The sequence below is a fragment of the Eimeria maxima genome, genomic scaffold, assembly GCF_000499605.1.
Source record: "Eimeria maxima Weybridge genomic scaffold, Emw_scaff206, whole genome shotgun sequence".
Lineage (NCBI taxonomy): Eukaryota > Apicomplexa > Conoidasida > Eucoccidiorida > Eimeriidae > Eimeria > Eimeria maxima.
The window spans coordinates 1-17,500 of record NW_013563652.1 but is presented as its reverse complement, the minus strand read 5'-3'; the positions used below and the strand labels follow the sequence as shown (position 1 = coordinate 17,500).

The 17,500-nt window shown below is 49.9% G+C and overlaps 3 protein-coding genes across 3 annotated transcripts in view; all 3 read right to left on the bottom strand.

Moving 5' to 3' along the window:
• The window catches only part of EMWEY_00021640 (protein arginine n-methyltransferase, putative), a gene marked incomplete at both ends in the record, with an annotated part of 5,234 nt that extends 2,793 nt beyond the window's left edge, over nucleotides 1-2,441 (bottom strand). Inside the window, 3 exons of the mRNA XM_013477863.1 lie at nucleotides 1-493; nucleotides 862-1,690; nucleotides 1,894-2,441. The exon at nucleotides 1-493 is cut by the window's left edge and continues 1,645 nt beyond it. Coding sequence (XP_013333317.1) covers nucleotides 1-493; nucleotides 862-1,690; nucleotides 1,894-2,441 — 1,870 coding nt within the window. The remainder of the gene's footprint in view (nucleotides 494-861; nucleotides 1,691-1,893) is intronic.
• A 2,499-nt stretch (nucleotides 2,442-4,940) lies between these two features.
• EMWEY_00021630 (hypothetical protein) lies at nucleotides 4,941-13,020 on the bottom strand (the record flags this gene model as incomplete). Its single annotated transcript, XM_013477862.1, has 13 exons — nucleotides 4,941-5,981; nucleotides 6,150-6,883; nucleotides 7,307-7,473; nucleotides 7,595-10,096; nucleotides 10,216-10,343; nucleotides 10,556-11,053; nucleotides 11,247-11,340; nucleotides 11,502-11,578; nucleotides 11,715-11,876; nucleotides 12,058-12,099; nucleotides 12,309-12,440; nucleotides 12,635-12,714; nucleotides 12,897-13,020. The coding sequence occupies 13 exons, from the start codon at nucleotides 13,018-13,020 to the stop codon at nucleotides 4,941-4,943; spliced, it is 5,781 nt and encodes a 1,926-aa protein (XP_013333316.1).
• A 1,760-nt stretch (nucleotides 13,021-14,780) lies between these two features.
• On the bottom strand, nucleotides 14,781-15,748 carry EMWEY_00021620 (hypothetical protein, conserved; the record flags this gene model as incomplete). Its single annotated transcript, XM_013477861.1, has 4 exons — nucleotides 14,781-14,858; nucleotides 15,008-15,082; nucleotides 15,313-15,369; nucleotides 15,632-15,748. The coding sequence occupies 4 exons, from the start codon at nucleotides 15,746-15,748 to the stop codon at nucleotides 14,781-14,783; spliced, it is 327 nt and encodes a 108-aa protein (XP_013333315.1).
• Between the last annotated feature and the right edge of the window lie 1,752 nt (nucleotides 15,749-17,500).

Here is a 17,500-nt window from a genome sequence, read left to right as displayed (position 1 = left end):
CTCGACGTCTGTTTTTCCTGCCACGGTTGCTGTTGTTGTTGTTGTTCTTGTTGTTGTTGCTGCTGCTGCTGTTGTTGTTGTTGCTACTGCTGCTGATGCTGCCTTTCTCCGACATGTGCTGCAGCAGCAAAGGGAAATTTGCTTCTGATATATGGAGACAGTTAGGGTTATTTAATGCTGTTGTGCTGCCATAGAAATCTCTTCTTCGCCGCTGCTGCTGCTGTTGCTGCTGCTGCTCCTCATAGTCATCGTCGCTGCTGCTACCGCTGCTGTCGCTGCTTCGGCTCAGGCTGCCGCTATACCTATTGCTGCTGCTGCCGGTGCTGCTGCTGCCATCGGAACCCCGCATGTATCTCCTGCGTTTGCCTAAAGATACAGCACGCTGCTGCTGCTGCTGCTGCTGCTCCTCGTCATCAAGACCTAGCAGGTCACGCAATCTAAGGATGATAGCGTCACGATATAATCTGTACTTTATGGCGTCTCGTTCAAACACCTGCATGCACGCAAAAAATTAGGGTTTAGGGTTTAGGGTTTAGGCGTGTTGATCTTAGGCGTGAGGACTACAAAAACGCCAAACAAGTGGACATATCTTATATCCCATGTCTGCCTGTATTCCCTAGGGTTTAGGGTTTAGGGTTTGAAAATTAGGGTTTAGGGTTTGAAAATTAGGGTTTAGGGTTTAGGGTTTACTTCATAGCTGCATGCATTAAGATCTTCAGCAAGAGGTTGCATTGGTAGCTGCAGCAAATTCTCATGAGAGCGACAGAAGAGAGCAGCAGCAGATAAAGGAGGTAAACCCTTCATTATATTCTCTAAATATCTTATATGTATATCTATATCCCTATATATACATCTACGAACCCTGCTGCTGCTGCTGCTGCTGCTGGTTGTGCACAAGATGCTGCTGCTGCTGCTGCTGCTCGGGTTTTCTTCTTCGCTTTGTATTTCGTTTGCTGCATCTGAATCTACTGCAGGGGAGTCTGCTGCAGCTGTGTCTGCTGCAGCAGCTTCTGTTGCAGCTGCGCCTGCTGCATCTGCGTCTGTTTCAGCTGCATCTGTTGCAGCAGCCTCTGCTGCTTCTGCTGCTGCTGCTGCTGCAGCATCTGCTGCTGCTGCGGCTGTGTTTGTGTCCTCCTCTCTGTCGTCAACTATGACAATTCGCACGCGCAGCTCAGCGCAGCGCAGCACGAAGAGTAGATGCTGCCGCAGCAAGGTCACCTGCTGGTGCTGCTGCTGCAGCTGCTGCAGCTGCAAGAAGATGCTAGTAGGTATAAGGAGACACCTTATTGGCTCTGCTAGCCACCGCTGCAGCACGAGCTCTGATGGCATGTCTTCTGTTAGCTGCAGCGCAACACCGAGGTGTACAGACACCCCACATATCTGCTGCAGGAAGCACCATTGCTGCCAAGGATCTAATTCCTCCTCTCTCTGCTGCTGCTGCTCTTCCTGCTCCTCCTCCTCCTCCTGCTGCGGCTCGCTGTACGGCGATCCGTTCAACAAATCTAGCTGCTGCAGCTCGTGCAGCACTGCAGCAGCAACAGCTGCCTCTGGTGTCTTTGCGCCAAGAGCCAAGGCATCACGTCTTGCTGCTGCTGTTGCTGCTGCTGCTGCTGTTGGCTTGCTGTACTGCAGCGGCAACCGTACCCAAAAAGTAGGAGGCTGCAGCTGAGTTAGCCAACTCTTTATCGTCCTGCAGCAGCAGCAACACAAGCAGCAGCAGCAGCAGCAAGAAAGTCCATACGCAGTAGAGGACGCAGCAGCAGCAACAGCAGCAGGAACACCAACGCACACAAACAGCACCAACAGCATCACCATAATCAACAGCACCACCACCACCACCACCACCACCACCAATAGCAGCAGCAGCAGCAGCAGCAGCAGCAGCAAGAGTACCTAGCTAGTAAGAAAGGTTTATTAGTAATAGGAGGAGGAAGAAGAATTGCTTGGAGATTTAAATGTGCAGCAAAAGAAATTTCTGAATTTAAATTCTTTAGATGGTAGCTGCTGCTGAGGAAAGGAGATGCTGCTGCTGCTGCTGCTAGCAGTAGCAGATCCTCTTCTTCCTTATCCTCATCCTTCTTATGCTGCTCCTGCTGCTGTTGTTGTTGCTGCTCCTGAGGAGGAGGAGGAGGAGGAGGCTGCAGCAGGAAACGCTCTGCTGCTGCTGTACTGTCTCTACATATACGCATAGAACGCTTACGGGCTGTTTCTATGGGAAGGATTTGCTGCTGCTGCAGTTGCTGCTGCACTTGCTGCAGTTGCTGCTGCAGTTGCTGCTGATGCTGCTGCTTATCCTTCACATCACCATTATCCTGTTGTTGTTGCTGCTGCTGCAGTTGCTGCTGCAGCTGCTGCTGCTTCTGCAGCAGCTGTCTCCTCTTAAGGAATCCATAGATACGTTGCAGTCTCTCAGGTAAGCAACTATTCTCTAATCGATGCATAGGATCCCAATTGCTGCTGCTGCTGCTGCTGCTGCTGCAGTCCGGGTGTATCCATGTAGCTGTACACCCCAACACCGTGCTGCTCCATTCAGCACATTTTATATGTAAATCGCTCTTGCCTAGAGGAACAAATAAAGAGAAGCAGCTGCTGCCTCCCCATAACCAAGGGTCAACTGTTGCATCCATTCCTGCTGCTGCTGCTGCTGCTGCTGCTGCTGCTGCTGCTGTGGATGCTGATGATGATGTTGCTGCTGCAGCGGTGGATGACACGATCGCAGACTCGCTGCATTTTCCCGCTGCTGCTGCTGCAGTTGATGGTTGCGGTGGCCCTAGTTGTTTTGGTGCTGCTGCTACTGTTGCTGTAGCAGCAGCAGCAGCAGGAGATGCAGCAGCAGCAGCAGCAAGACATTCAAGTACACTTCCTTTAGGGTCTGCTAGCGGCAGCAGCAAGAAGTCAATAGGAAGAAATCTCTTTAAGTTGTTAAGGAATTCATATATATTATCAACTTCCTTGCTGCTGCTGCTGCTGCTGCTGCTGCTGCTGCAGCTTCTGCTGCAGTTGTTACAGCCACTGCACACGCCACAACCTACATAATGGTCATATTGCTGCTGCTGCTGCCGCTGCTGCTCCTTATTGGGTAGACGATGATTAAGGGAGAGAATCTTCTGCCTAGACACCCGAAGGCCGCGAGGTTCAAGGCCGAGCAGCAAATGAGAAGGAAGAGGAGATGATTCAGGTATATGAAATGGCATCTTACTGCTGCAGCAGCTGCTGCTGCTGCTGGTTGTTGTTGTTGTTGTTGCTGCTGCTGCTGCTGGTTGTGTAGGTGTTGCTGCTGGTGGTGTTACCACAGGAAGTGGTAGAGGTAGAGACCTGCTGCTGCTGCTGCTGCTGTGGCAGCTTCGGGAGATGATGCTGTTAGTTTGATGCTGCAGCAGATGTTGCTGCTGCTGCTGCTGCAGAAGCAGCAGAAACTTATGATTTCTTTGTTCTTAACACTTTTGCTGCTGCTGCTGCTGCTGCTGCATGCAGCAGCACGAAAGGCAGCAAGGATGAAATTAGAGCTGCCGATACACCGCAAATGTTGTTATGTTGACAAATACCCAACATTAAAATAATGGGTTCAAATAACCCTAAACCCTAAACACTAAACCCTAATCACTAAACCCTAAACCCTAAACCCTAAACCCTATCGATAGAACAAGGGGGGGGCCCGTGGGGTAGTTCCCCCCTATTGGGGCTTTCGATTGTTGGCAGCAGAAACTAAAAAAACCCTAAACCCTAAACCCAAAACTCTTCTTATTTACTTGAAATTAGGGTTTAGGGTTTGGGGTTTAGGGTTTACAGCTATGAAATAAATATCGCCTCTAACGGTAACCCGACCGCCGCCCCAGCAGCACGAGCAAGAGCAGCAGCAGCAACAGCAGCAGAAGCAGATGCAGTGTAGCCCCATCAGCAGCAGCAGCAGCAAAAATTCTTTTGAGTAGTAACACTAATATTAGCAGTAACAGGTGCAGCAGAAGCAGAAATTTCTCGAGGATTTGCACACACTAGCAGCAGCAGCAGCAGCAAGAGCAGCAGCAGCAGATGTCTGTGCTAGCAGTTGCCCGTTGGACCCCCACCAACGCCTTAACCAGTTAGGTGTAGCTAGCTAAATATGTGTACCTAGCTAGCTGATCATGTGTATGCTTAGCTGTGGCTATTTGGCTAGCTCGTCAGCTGTAGCTAGCCAAATAGGTGCAGCGCTAGCCAAATAGGTGCAGCTAGCTACACAGTTGCAGCTAGCTAAGTAGCTTCAATTAGCTAGATGGTTGTAGCTAGTCAACAAGCTATAGCTAGAAAAATGTCTATAGCTAGCTAAGGGCAGCTGCGGCTAACTAGGGGGAGGTGGCTAGCTAGCTGTAGCTAGCTGCAGCTAGCTGTAGCTAGCTGCATTCGCTGGGCTCCGTGATGACAGACTCATCGCCTCATTGGCAGGAGCACAAATGCTATTCCTTCTGTTGCTTCTTCTTGCTGCTGTTGTTGTTGCTGCTGCTGCTGCTGCTGGTGCTGTTGCTGCTGTTGCTTCCGCCGTTTCGAGTTCCTGGTTGGCAGTGTCTTGCAACCGGTCTATGCGCTACTGTCCTGCTAAACCCTAAACCCTAAACCCTAATTACTTAAAAACTAAACCCTAAACCCTTGCGAGCATCTGCTTCAACTTTTTTCTTTTTTTTCTGTCTATTAGTAAACAATATTCTACAGCGTAAAACCCCCAAGAGGATACAATAAACCCTACGCCCTAAACCCTAAACCCTAAACCCTAAACCCTAAACCCAGAAACATCTTTGCAAACTCTATTAGGGTTTACTAAACCCTTTCCCTAGTCATAAACCCTAAATGCCAGCCTCGTCTATCTGGCTAGCAAGAAAACCACATGCACAGTGCAGCGGCAGCAGCAATGACAACTTTTGCTGCTGCTGCACCTGCTGCTGCTGCTGCTGCATGCGTTTGCTTCATTGTTAGTGTTGATAGAAATGGCAAAAAGCATCTGTCCCTTTAACACGTCTTAGGCCCAGAGTCCCGAGCTCATCTGCTGCTTGCTGCTGCTCCTGCTGCAGCAGCAGCTGATGCTCCTGCTCCTTGAGGTTCTCCTGCTGGTGCTGCTGTTGCAGATCCTGTTGCTGCTGCTGTCTCCTCTCTTTTTCCTTAACAGACCCTGGCTCTGTCAATGAGGTCCTACGCGAGGAAAAGGCAGATACGCGACGTGCAAACAAAGGCGGCTGCTGCTGCTGCTGCAGCTGTTGTTGCAGTTGTTGTTGTTGCTGCTGCTGTTCCTTCTGTTGCAGGTCCTGCTGCGCCTGTTGTTTCTGCTGGGGCGTCTGTGTGATATTCTGTTGTCGTTGCTGCTGCGGCTGCTGGTGTTGTGTCGTTGGTAGTTGTTGCTTCTGCTGTTGCTGCTCCTGCTGCTGTGCTGCTGCTGCAGAGGCTGCTGCTGCTGGTCCTGCAGCAGGCTGCCGTTGAGATACACCGCCCAATTTTGCTGCTCGAGTGTCTGCTGGTTGCAAAGCAATGGGTTCATCTGTTGCTGCTGTTGTTGCTGCTGCTGATGATCGTCTTGCTGCTGCTGGTTCAGTTAGTCCTTCTGTTCCTGGCTTACGAGTAGCAGCAGCAGCAGGCGCAGCAGCAGCTGGTGCAGTATGTGCAGCAGCAGTATCCTTTGCTGCAGCAGGTGTTGCGGTAGTGGGATGCCTAGCAGAGGGAGCTGCAGTACCATTGCTTCCGTCTGCTGCTTTCGCTGCAGCAGCATCACCTGCTGCTGCTGCAGCAGCTGCTGCCGGGGGGTTGGAGGGTTGAGCTGCAGCAGATGCTGCTTTCTCCGGGGGCTTCTTCTCGAATGCCGCAGCTGCTGCATTTGCTGCTGCTGCTGTTGCTGCCCTTGATTCTGCTGCTTCTGCTGCTGCTCTCCGTGGAGGCAGCGGCGCCCCAGTCGGCGCAGCAGCAGCAGCAGCAGCAGCAGCAGCAGGATCACGCATTGCAGGTCTCCCTGTAAGGGAAGGAGGCTGCCATGCAGCAGCAGCAGCAGTATTATTATACTTATTATTATAACTATTATTATAATTATAATTATTATTATAATTATAATTATAATTATTATTATTAGCAGCAGCAGCAGCACGATTTTTATTATACATTGATTCCTCAGAAGCAACGCGGAAGAGAGGCAGCACGAGCTCGTCGTCACTACGACGAGACATGGTGTCTTGCTGCTGCTGCTGCTGCTTCTGTTGTTGTTGCTGCTGTTGTTCCTGCTGTTGCTGCTTCAGCTGCTGCTGCAGTAGGAGCTGCTGTCGTGCAGCATCTGTGACTACCCCGTACACCGCATGCGCCCAAGACGTAGAGCAGGTAGCAGATTCCTCTTTGCTGCTGATTGTTGCATGCGCTCCCTCCTCCTGCTGCTGCTGCAGTTGCTGGTGCAGCTGCTGCTGCAGCAGTGGCAGCAACTCTGAGGGACTCACCGATGTCCATGTGTGGGGTAGAATCAGCAGCAGCAGCGCGTATAGTTGCTCATAATGGCGCTGCAGCGACTGCAGCAGCAGCGGCAGCTGCTGCAGCAAACTAGATGGTGAATGGCAAGCAGCTGTACACACACTTCCCAAGGAGACATTCAATACAGGTTGCTTCGTGCTGATGCTGCTGCTGCTGCTGCTGCTGAGGGACAAGCCAAACTCTTGCTCCCTGATAGCCACACTGAGGATCTCCTCTCCTGCATGATCTGCTGCTGCTGCTGCTGGTGCTCCTGGTGGTACTGGCTGCACTGGTGCTGCTGCTGCACCTCTGTGGCTGCTTTCTTGGCCTTCAGGTATCACCGAAATGATGGCATGCTGGTGTTGACTTTCTATGCCGTTGCTGCCGCTGCTGCTGTGCTGCTGCTGCTGCTGCGGTTGCTGCAAGGAGATCTGCACTGACGGGAATACAGCCCGTAGTCGCAAAGCAACAAGAGACAGCAGATTGTGCCAATCAGGAGAAGCAGCAGCAGCAGCAGCAGCAGTTGCTGCTTCAGGCCCCCTTGAAGGGGGCACCGGCAGCAGCAGGTTGCATGCCGTTTGCTGCTTAGCAACCGCTGCCTGAGATGCTGCAGCAAGGCGCTCTGCAGCAGCAACAGGACAGCAGCAGCAAAACGACAGCAGCAGCACAGACATGTCACACATGGGTGGGGAGAAGTAGTAGTACCAGCAGCAGCAGCTGCTGCAGCTGCTGCAACGGTGTGGCATCTGCAGCAGCTGCCCAAGCAGAAGCAGCACATAACGACATAGCAGCGGCAACAGGGGGAAATGCTGCAGCAGGAACAACAGCAGCAGCTGCAGCAGCAACAACAGTAGCATACCTGTAACATATGACAAATCCACTGCATGCGGGGTCCTGTAATAGGATGTGAGGTTGTGCTGCTGCTGTTGCTGCTGTTCGTGCTGCTGCTGCTGCAGCTGCAGCTCGTTGTTGTGCCTCCTGTATGCGGTAAGAAGGCTCGCGAAGAAGGCTACAGTGTCGCTGCTGCTGCACCACAACAGCCAAAGCAACAGCAGCAGCAGCAACAGCATCAGCAGAAGCTAATTAAATAGTATAATAGAAGACTTTAATTGCAGTAATTAAATAAATAATTTAACATTTAATTTACCTGCTGTGGGGCCATGCTGCTGCGCCTCCTCCAGCTAGAGCAGCAGCTGCTGCTGTCAGCAGCAGTTGCTGCAGCAGTTGCTGCAGCAGCTGCACCTCAGTAGTATTTAGACAACCCCATATGTGCTGCAGTTTTGCTGTTGCCTGTAGATACAGCGGAACTCCTATGCGGAGCAGCGGGTGCTGCTGCTGCTGCTGTAGCTGCTGCTGCTGCAGCAGCGACAAGGCTGTTAAGCGTACAAACAGGAACGAGAAGCGCCGCTGCAGCTGCTGCTGCAGCAGCATGCCTACCCTCACGGATTCTTGGAAGGAAGCTTTTGCTGCTCCCAATCTGCTGCCGCTGCCGCTGCTGCTGCTGCTACTGCTGCTAGGAAGATCTTCCGTTAGGGAGCTCCTGTGAGAACGTGTTGCTGCTGCCTCCGCCTCAGCAGCAGCACCTGCTGCTGCTGCTGCTGCTGCAGTAGCAGCAACACCGATGGCATCCAGTGCATTCTGCCAGATGCTCTGTCTTCTCCCGTAGCTGTTGTTGCTGCCGTCATTGCTGCTGTTGTTGCTGCTGTAGCTGCTGCTGCTGTGCCGATGCTCGTGCTGGGGCGTCCCATTAGAATGGCTGCTGCTGCCCCCGTGAGTAACAACAACAGGTACAGCCAATTGCTGCTGATGCTGATGTTGCTGCTGCTGCTGCTGCTGTCCTGGATTCTCACTCGTGCTGCAGACGCTGCTGCTGCGGCGACGGCTGCTGCTGCTGGCATTTGCTGCAGTGTTTTGTGCCACTCGCAGTAGCAGCACTTGTGTCTTCTCCTCGAGTTTGCATTGCCATCCCGAGTTGCTGTTGCTGCCTCTGCTGCTGCTACTTCCTCTGCTGCCGCTGCTGCTGATGCTGCTGCTGATACTGCTGCTGGTGCTACTGCTGATTCGCTGCAGCTGCAGCAGTCCGCTGCAGAGGTGCAACTCAAAGCAGCGGAGGCAGCAAAGAAGAGATGCGCCATTTAGTGCTTGCATTTCTGCTGCTGCATCCAGGGCTTCAAACAGCAGCCACTGCTGCTCCTGCTGTTGTTGTTGTTGCTGCTGCTGCTGTTGCCAGGTGTCTGCTGTGACTAGAGGGGCAAGCCGCAGCGTCACTGCACGCAGCAGCAGACCTATCTTCTGTCTATGGAGGAACCGAGGTAAGGGAAGATCGCAGGTCTTACCAATTGTCTGCAGAAGCAAAGGTATCTTTGCTGCTGCTGCTGCTGCTGCTGTCAGCAGATTTTGCTGCTGCTGCTGATGTTTAGGGTGTTTCCCGCTGGTGCCTACGGCCGCTGCTGCAGCCCCCGCAGCAGCTGCTGCTGCTGCTTGAACTGCTTCTGGTGGAGTTTTTACCGCAGCAGCTGCAGCAACAGCAGCAGCAGCAACTACTGGTTCAGCGCTCGCTGGCACTGCTGCTGCTTCCCCTCCAGCTGCTGCTGCTGCAGCTGCAGCCGCAGCAGGTATGCGAGCTGCCTTCCTCGTAAAGACTGGCTCTAAGGCGTTGCTAGGCTTTAATAACCCCTCAGTAAATGCCTCCTCTAGCTGCCTCCTCCTGTGCTGCTGCAGCAGCTCGGATAGAGCTCTCTCATTAAGCAGCGCAGCAGCAGCAGCAGCAGGAAATGCTGCTTCATATTGTGTCAGCAGCTCTGCCCACAGCAGCATGCGGTGTCTAGACAGCCGCCATGTGTCTCGATGACTCTCTAGTCCTCTGCATGCTGCTGCAGCAGCTCGCTGCTGCTGCTTATACACTTCAAGTAACCGCATACTGCTCGTGCTGCTGCTGCTGCTTGGATCCCGCTGCAGCAGCAACAGCTGCTGCTGCAACTCTCTTCTGCCTCTCTCAAGGGATACTGCTGCAGCACGAGCCTCATCACAGAAAGCGGCAGGAGTACAAAAGAAAGAAACAACTTTATTATGAATAGCAGGACTGATCCTTTGCTGCAGCTTCTGCTGCAGCAGCAGCTGCTGCTCTTCATTCGCCTGCAACTCGATCTGGATCTGCTGCTGCTGCTGTAGCACCAGCATCTGCTGCTCCTGCTGCAGTCCCGTAACAACTGGGGCGCCCGTAGGAGAGGTGAACTGCTGCAGCTGCTGCAGCAGCACAGCTTGCTTCTGCCGCAGCTGCCGCAGCGAACGCACTTGCTGCTGCTGCTGCTCTAAGTCTTTGTCTCCTCGTTGCTCTAACATACTTATTGCTGTTGCGTTTTCTTTTGCTGCTATTAATACCCACAGACCAATGCCTTCACAGGGACGACGGGCGAACTGCAGCAGCAAAAAGAGGTCATCTGCATCTTGCTGTTGCTGCTGCTCCTGCTGTTGCTGCTGGCGCTTGGTGAAGCGAGATATCACAGGCTGCAACAACTCTGCCAGCGGAGGAATTGTATATCCATTTCCATGCAAAGTTTGCTGCTGCTGCTGTTGCTGCTGCTGCTGCGGCTGCTGCTGCTGCTGCTCTCGATGCTGCAAGAGCAGCACTTTCATGAGCCGAATGAACCTGTAAACACGTGCATAACGATAAACCCTAAACCCTAAACCCTACAAGAATCCTAACACACTGGAAAACACGGCTCAGAATTCCGCTGCAAACCCTAAACCCTAAACCCTAAACCCTACCTTTTCATGTGTGTCATTCTCTCTTCTGTCTGTTTTAAGAAGTTGTCTTCTCCTCTTCTTCTTTGTAATAACCTTAAGTACATCTTAGCATATAACCACCATTCTCTTGGGTGTTTGGTAGGTCTCCCCTGAGCACAACAGCTCTAAACCCTAAACCCTGAACCCTAAAAAACTTTGGACACAGAAACCCTCTTCCCGCGCAGCCCTATATCCTAAACCCTAACCCCTCAAGTCCGGTTGTGTGCATGTGGGCAACGGTACAGTTCGCCGTGTTGCAGCCAACACAAAGGGAATCCGTTAGGGTTTTTTAAGGGTTTAGGGTTTAGGGTTTAGGGTTTACAGCTGGTCTATATGCACTGAGGAGTTTAAGATCTTGTATACGACGAAGATGAGAGAAAAGACAAAAGAAATAAAAAAAAGAAAAACAATCAAAAGTTATTTTTATTTCTTCTTCTCCTAATATATTTAAGGAGGCACGCCATCTAAGAGGACCTCTTTGTTCATTGCTGCTGCTGCTGCTGCTGCTGCTGCTGTTGCTGCTGCTGCTGTTGCTGTTGCTGCTGTTGCTACTGCTGTTTGACTCCCGCTCCACAAATAGATGCAGCTGCAGCTCCTCTGTGCGCAGCACGTCAACCCATTTCGCTTCGCTCTCGCTGCTGCTCCCCCTCCTCCTGCCGCTGCTGCTGCTGCTGCTGCTGCAGAGGGAGAGCCTCAGCTCCCTAATAGATATATCAACAGCTAATGCCTCATTAACCTCCGGCTCAGATAGCTGAGGGCCTAAAGAGAGGGAAGAAGCGCCACTCCATGTAAACCCCCATGGCGCCTTTGATGCTGATGGCTGCAGCAAACCAACAAACCCTAAACCCTAAACCCTAAACCCTAATCCATATGTGGACACTTAAGAACGGGTTTGCGCTAGAGATGGCCCGATGCCTTGGAGCTCAAATATATTGTACTGTGCTGTGTTGTTGCCTAAGATCATATTCAAGAGTTAGGGTTTAGGGTTTAGGGTTTAGGGATTAGGGTTTTACCTTGAAGATTATCCGCTTGATGCCCAGGACTGCCCGTGCAGGGAGACCAAAGAAACCAGAAGAATCATCTAAATAAATCTTAACGTCTTCAAGCCTGCAGACAAACCCTAAACCCTAAACCCTAAACCCTAGAATCAAAGCGCTAAACCCTCGCCCTCAATCAACCAAAATCGATATACAGAGAAGAAGCACTCCTTAAAATTGACACGCGAGCAAGTCAAAACCCTAAACCCTAAACCCTGAACCCTGATTCACCTTATGTTAACATTCGGTAAGTACCGCAAGAGCCACTCAAGCACGGAGTGCATGGGGGTTTCTTCTGCTGCCGCCGCCTGCGAAGACACAAACCCTAAACCCTAAACCCTTAGCCCTCGACCCTCTTCGTAGCGTGAGGGTTCATGCGTAACCCTCATACGTATATCTCTGTGTAGAGCTTGACTGGGAACGTGTTTAGGGTTTAGGGTTTACCGCTTGTTGCTGCTGCAGCACTTCTCTACTCTCAGCAGCAAACTCCCTCCTTGCTCCTTCATCCTTAAGGTCTTCCTTTAATATTCGCCCGAGGCGCTGCAGACGTAAATGAAGGTCTTGCTGCTTCTGTAAGACATAAAACTGACGGATGTGTGCGTCCACCTGAGACACAAACCCTAAACCCTAAACCCTAAACCCTAAACCCTCAATTGGTCATATGAGGAGGCTACTCCACAGCAATGCCACATGCGGGCTTTATAGTAAACCCTTAATTACCCCATATGCAGAAGAGGAGTTATTGTTTAGGGTCAAGGGTTTAGGGTTTAGGGTTTGGAGTTCGAACCTCCTTAAGCTGTCGTTCTGCCGCTTGAACAAGGTTCGCTTCCTGCGTCGTTCCAACACATACTGTGCAAACCCTAAACCCTAAACCCTAACCCCTCATTCCCTCCAATTTTGAAGAACAACACACGGCTCTTACACGTAACGTGTAGGGTTTCGTTAGTGTTTGCAGGAGGCGAGATCCGTGGGTGGCTAAGAACAACACAGCTCCCCAGTCGCGCCTCCAGGGTTTAGGGTTTAGGGTTTAGGGTTTACAGTAGCAGCAGCGAAGTCCTTAGGGGCCAACTTAAGCTCGCATCTCTCAGCAATGATGTCAAGGCGTGCATGCGTTAAATAAAGACGAGCATCAACTAAGGCAATTCCTCCCCCTGTTACTTCTAAGGGGATCTGTACACAAACCGTAGACCCTAAACCCTAAACCCTAAACCCTAAATACTAAACCCCTATACACGAACCATAGACAGGGTCGGGACAAGCAAGCAGGCAAGTGTGCAGAACAAGAGCAGGAAAGGGTCCGGTTTCTCGTGTCTCTACGGTAAATATGCTCATTTAGGGTTTAGGGTTTAGGGTTTATGGTTTACCTGGTGTCTGCGGAACTCCTCTGTCAAGTGCGCAGCATCCACTTCGACGTTTTCCAAGTGCAAGCGGTCCAACAAACCCTCTGCAAAGACACACCACCAGGGTTTAGGGTTTAGGGTTTGGGGTTTAGGGTTTACGTCGCAGTAGACCTCAAAGGTTTCATGTCTAGGGTTTAAGGCTTAGGGCTACAATTGGCATAGGAATCGGCCCGTGCAAATGCCGCCGCTGTTTATTAGGGTTTAGGGTTTAGGGTTTAGGGTTTACCCATTTTAGCCTGTGTGTCTACCGCGACAAGGAAATATCCAATTCGATCTTTAAGGGCCTTCAAAATTGCCCCGACCACTTGCTGCTGCAGCGGCTGCAGCAGCGCAGCAGCAACTGCTGCCATCTTCGCTGCAGTTGCTGCTGCTGACCTTCTAATACAGCGACGCTGCTGCTGTTTGCCTCTGGCGCTGCAGCAGATTTGTCTATAACTACAGGAGGAGCAGTTGCTGTTGCAACTGCTGCTGCTGCTGCATCAGGAGCAGCGGTCGCTGCTGCTGTTCCTGCTGCCAATACTATGGTAACAGACCTGTTGCTGTTGCCGCTGCACCTGCTGCTGCAGGTGCTGCAGCTACCTGTTATATTACACTGCAGCAAGCCTTGCTTCTGCTGCTGCATCCAAGACTAGGGCAGCAGTTGCTGCTCCCGATACTCTTGCTGCTGTTGGTGTTGTTGCTGCTGCTGCTGCCGGCGATACATCTTCGTGGCCGTTGGGGCCTCTGCAGCAGCAACGCCTGACAATTTTTAGCTTATTGACCCACTTGCTGCTGTTGGTGCCGTGTCTACTGCTGCAGTTACTTTTGCTGGTGTGGATCACTCTCTAGATGGGAGAGACAGCGGAGAGCCACCGGTGCAGCAGCAGCAACGGCAGCAGCAGGAGCAACAACCTCCTCGAGAGGAAGGAGGATAAAACCTTTAGCACACATAAAATAAAAAGAAATTTCTTTTCTTATGTTAATCCCTATAAAATACATTTATATTATTCAGGTGTATAGGCATATCCAATAAGTTAAGGCTGCTGCAGTACCGCGAGTTCCCTCCGACCGCTCGTACAGCAGCAGCAGCAGCAGCAACGGGAGCTGCAGCAACAGCAGCAGGTCCGGTTGCTGTTGCTGTTGCTGCATGCAAGCAGCATTAAAGGTTTATTTTATATATATTCCTGTATATATAAGCCAATTAGAAGACGCACACTACACTATGAATATTCCCCCTTTAGGCACCGCGTGACTCGTGCGAGGGTTTAGGGTTTACGATAAACCCTAAACCCTAACCATAGATAAACCGCAGATAAACTTCCACCATAAAGGATGGAATTTGTGAACATCTTCGGGTTTTGCGTGTGCCAAGGATTAATGAGGGTTTACAGCAGTTTAGTGTTTGAGGGTTTAAGGGTTTAGGGTTTATAATTGATTCTCCCTACTACGTTAGGAAGCTGTCTATGTTCATATACACGCATGAGGCAGCCTTCATCCCTTCTTTATGTTACTATGGCTAAACACTCTTTGTCTTCCTCCTAAACCCTTAATTAGGGTTTGGCTAAACCCTAATTAAGGGTGAAGGGTGCGCTTCTTTCTGTATAGAAGAAACCCTCTAAGGGCTGCTACGTGCCCGAGTCTCAGAAAACATCCTCCTCTACCGAAACCTAAACCCTAAACCCTAAATCCTAAACCCTAATCGAAAGCAGTTGCTGTGTACTTTCAGCCCCTAAACCCTCGCCTCTAACATACAGCAAATTTAGTGTTTTGCGGTGTATAGGGAGGTTTTTGTTGTTAAAATAACAAAACCCTAACCACATTCTTCTTTAAAAGAAAAAAAAAACTGCTGCTGCGGCTGCTGCTGCGGCTGCTGGTGAGGCTGCTGCAGCAGCAGCAGCAGCAGCAACAGCAACAAAGAGTAGCGGCCGCTGCTACCCCACAGCCTTTGTAGTCTCCAAATCGTAAACCCTCAAGCCCAAACCCTAGACCCCAACCTGTAAACCCTAAACCCTCACAACCAAACCCTCAAATTGGACAGAAAACCCCGAGCAGGCAAACAGGCATCTCCTCGCTTGTTCAGAACCCCTAAACCCTAAACCCTAAACCCTAAACCCTAAACCCTAGGGCTTCATCACTTGGCGAAGAAGAAGTAGAAAATCAAGAAGATAAAGAGAACAAACACCGCCAGATGAAGCATGTGCCATCCTCCCTGAAAAGAAACCATAAACCCTAAACCCTAAAACGTAAACCCTAAACCCTAAACCCTGACACCTGGCAGCTTCTATAGGTAACAAAACCCCCCAAAAGGCTGAATAGAGCCCGGACAACGTAAACCCTAAACCCTAAACCCTAGCTTACTCCTGATTTAAACATTTGATCCATTCGCCGCACTGAATTGCGCACAGAAACCCTCACGCCTTCCAGTCGCCCCATCTGCACCACATACACATAAACCCTAAACCCTAAACCCTAAACCCTAGGGCAACCAAGTTGCTGCCTGCTGCCTGTATACCCCGAGCATCGGCAGGGTCTTTTAGGCAGCGCTGCCCCTTGCCGCCTGAAGACGAGCAGGAGAGAATGTTGCTGCTGCTGTCACTACTATTAGTACTGCTGCTGCTGCTGTTCTTGCTGATGCTCCTGCTCCCGTTGCTGCTGCTGCTTACCATCGAGTCGATGAGGTTATTGGAGGCTTTTACCTCCTCTCGCATTGCCAGGCTAAGCTGAAGCAAACACCAACAAAAATCTAGCCAAACCCTCGCTGCAGCAAGCAGCAACAGCAGCAGCAGCAGCAGCAGTACAAACAGCAACAGCAGCAACAACAAATGCAACAGATACTAGGATGTGCCACGCAGCACAAAGTAGAAGAAGCACTATACCCCTAAAGAAGAGGAACACCAATAATAACCACCGTACTATCCAGCAGAAGCAGCACTAGCATAAGCTACAACAGTAGCAGCAGCAGCAACGGCAGCAGCAGTTTACCTCCTTGAGCCCCTGTACCCTTGCTTCGAGGTCCTCGATATAAGAATCATTTTCCGTCTCCAGGGACTCAAGGTTCCTGACTTTTCTCCACTCGCTGCCGTTTTCTTTTTTACGCATCATGCGGTGCTGCTGTGCAGTTTATTGCGGTATATATGCAGCAGCAGCAGCAGCAGCGACAGCTGCATGCAGCAGCAGCAGCAATGGAAGAAGGAGAGGCTCAAAGAATCAGAGAAACTTATAGAGCATAGAAAAAAAGAAAATGCAAAAAAATGCAGAAATTAACCTTAAGGATACAAGAGGCCGCCTACGAAGAAGAGGAAGCAAGGCAGGGAATCCTCAAGAAAGCGGAGGCAATGAAGACGCTCTTAAAGGAAAGAAGAGAAAAAATAACTTCTGACGCAGAGAAAGAAATACTTTCAAATAATGTTTTGTCCACAGAAGTATTTGAAGCACTGGCGCAATCCAACGAAACCTGCCACCGACGTGAGGTGAATGTACACCCGAGCTCAGCAGCAGGAAACGAGGGGAATCAGCTGACAGAAAGATTAATATAGAGAATATATTTAAATCAATGGTCATAAATTCTCTCTAACTTATTTTTATTTACTCAGTTACCTCTGCATTGCAGCCTTCGGCCTATAGCTCGTATGCCTAGGAAACGCATGCAGCCCCAATAAGACTGTCAGCCAATTGCTTTCTTGTGGTTGCGTAAAAAGAAATATTAGAAAAATTATTTTTGTAGCAAATTATAAAAAAAGGAGGGTAAAGAAGGCAGACTGCCTATGGCAGCAGCAACTAGCTGCGAGTGTATATGTACACCGCTGCCAGGACACCCGCAGAAGGCTATCCGCTAACTAAGATCTTCTAGTGTTAAAAGAAGTCATAATTAAAAAAGTTGTTAATAAAAAGGGCTTCACAGACTCAATTAACAGTGTTTCCCCCCTCAGAGGCTATCGGGGGAAGCTAGCCCATATTGCCTATAGAACTGGGTAGCCCGAACTAGCCAGGACTAGCCACAGCTAGCCAGGGTTGTTGGTAGTCTGATCCCTCTTCTCTGTTACACTGCGAATGAAGCAAAGGAACAATTGGTGTAACAGCAGCACAGGCGTTGTTGAGGTGTATAGAGAGATGCTACACGGGATTTTTTCCCTCATTTGTTGCATGCATTCCGTTATATATTTTTGCTGCTGCTGCTGCTGTTATTGCTGCTGCTGCTGCAGATAGCAGCAGCGTCGATTAAGGTGTACGCGTATGACACGAACTTCCGCCGCACCTTCTTACACTCCGTAAGAAAAACCTAAACCCTAAATTAGGGTTTCTAAGCCCTAATATATATTTATTGTAAACTGTTCAATTGCACAAACAAATAGGTGCAAGAAGTGTCATCCTCTGATCCATAGTAGATAAGGACCTAAAGCCCCATCATTTATATATAATTTATATTTATTTATTTATTTATTTACCTATTCATCTATTTATATCTATATAATATATACAGTGAGTACTAAACCCTAAACCCTAGGAAGACCTCTGCCCTCTTTGTATAAAAATAACGTAAAAGGAGTGCAGCAAACAACAGGGAAAAGAAAGAGTCAAGAAAAAAAGAGAGTAAGGGGAAAAAGGCAAAGAAATAAAAAGAAACAATAAGGGTAATAAAACATAATTAGGGCATCTTATTTTCTCTGCTTTATACGGCAGAGACAGAAGAATAACATAATAAGAGGATTACCGCCAAAGAAGAAAAAAAAAAGAATGGCTAACGTCCCTCTTATTTGTCTAGCATAAAAGCAATAAAAGTCTATTGGGGTGGACATACACCTGAATAAATGAATAAATGTGTATAAATGTACTATATATATATATATTATA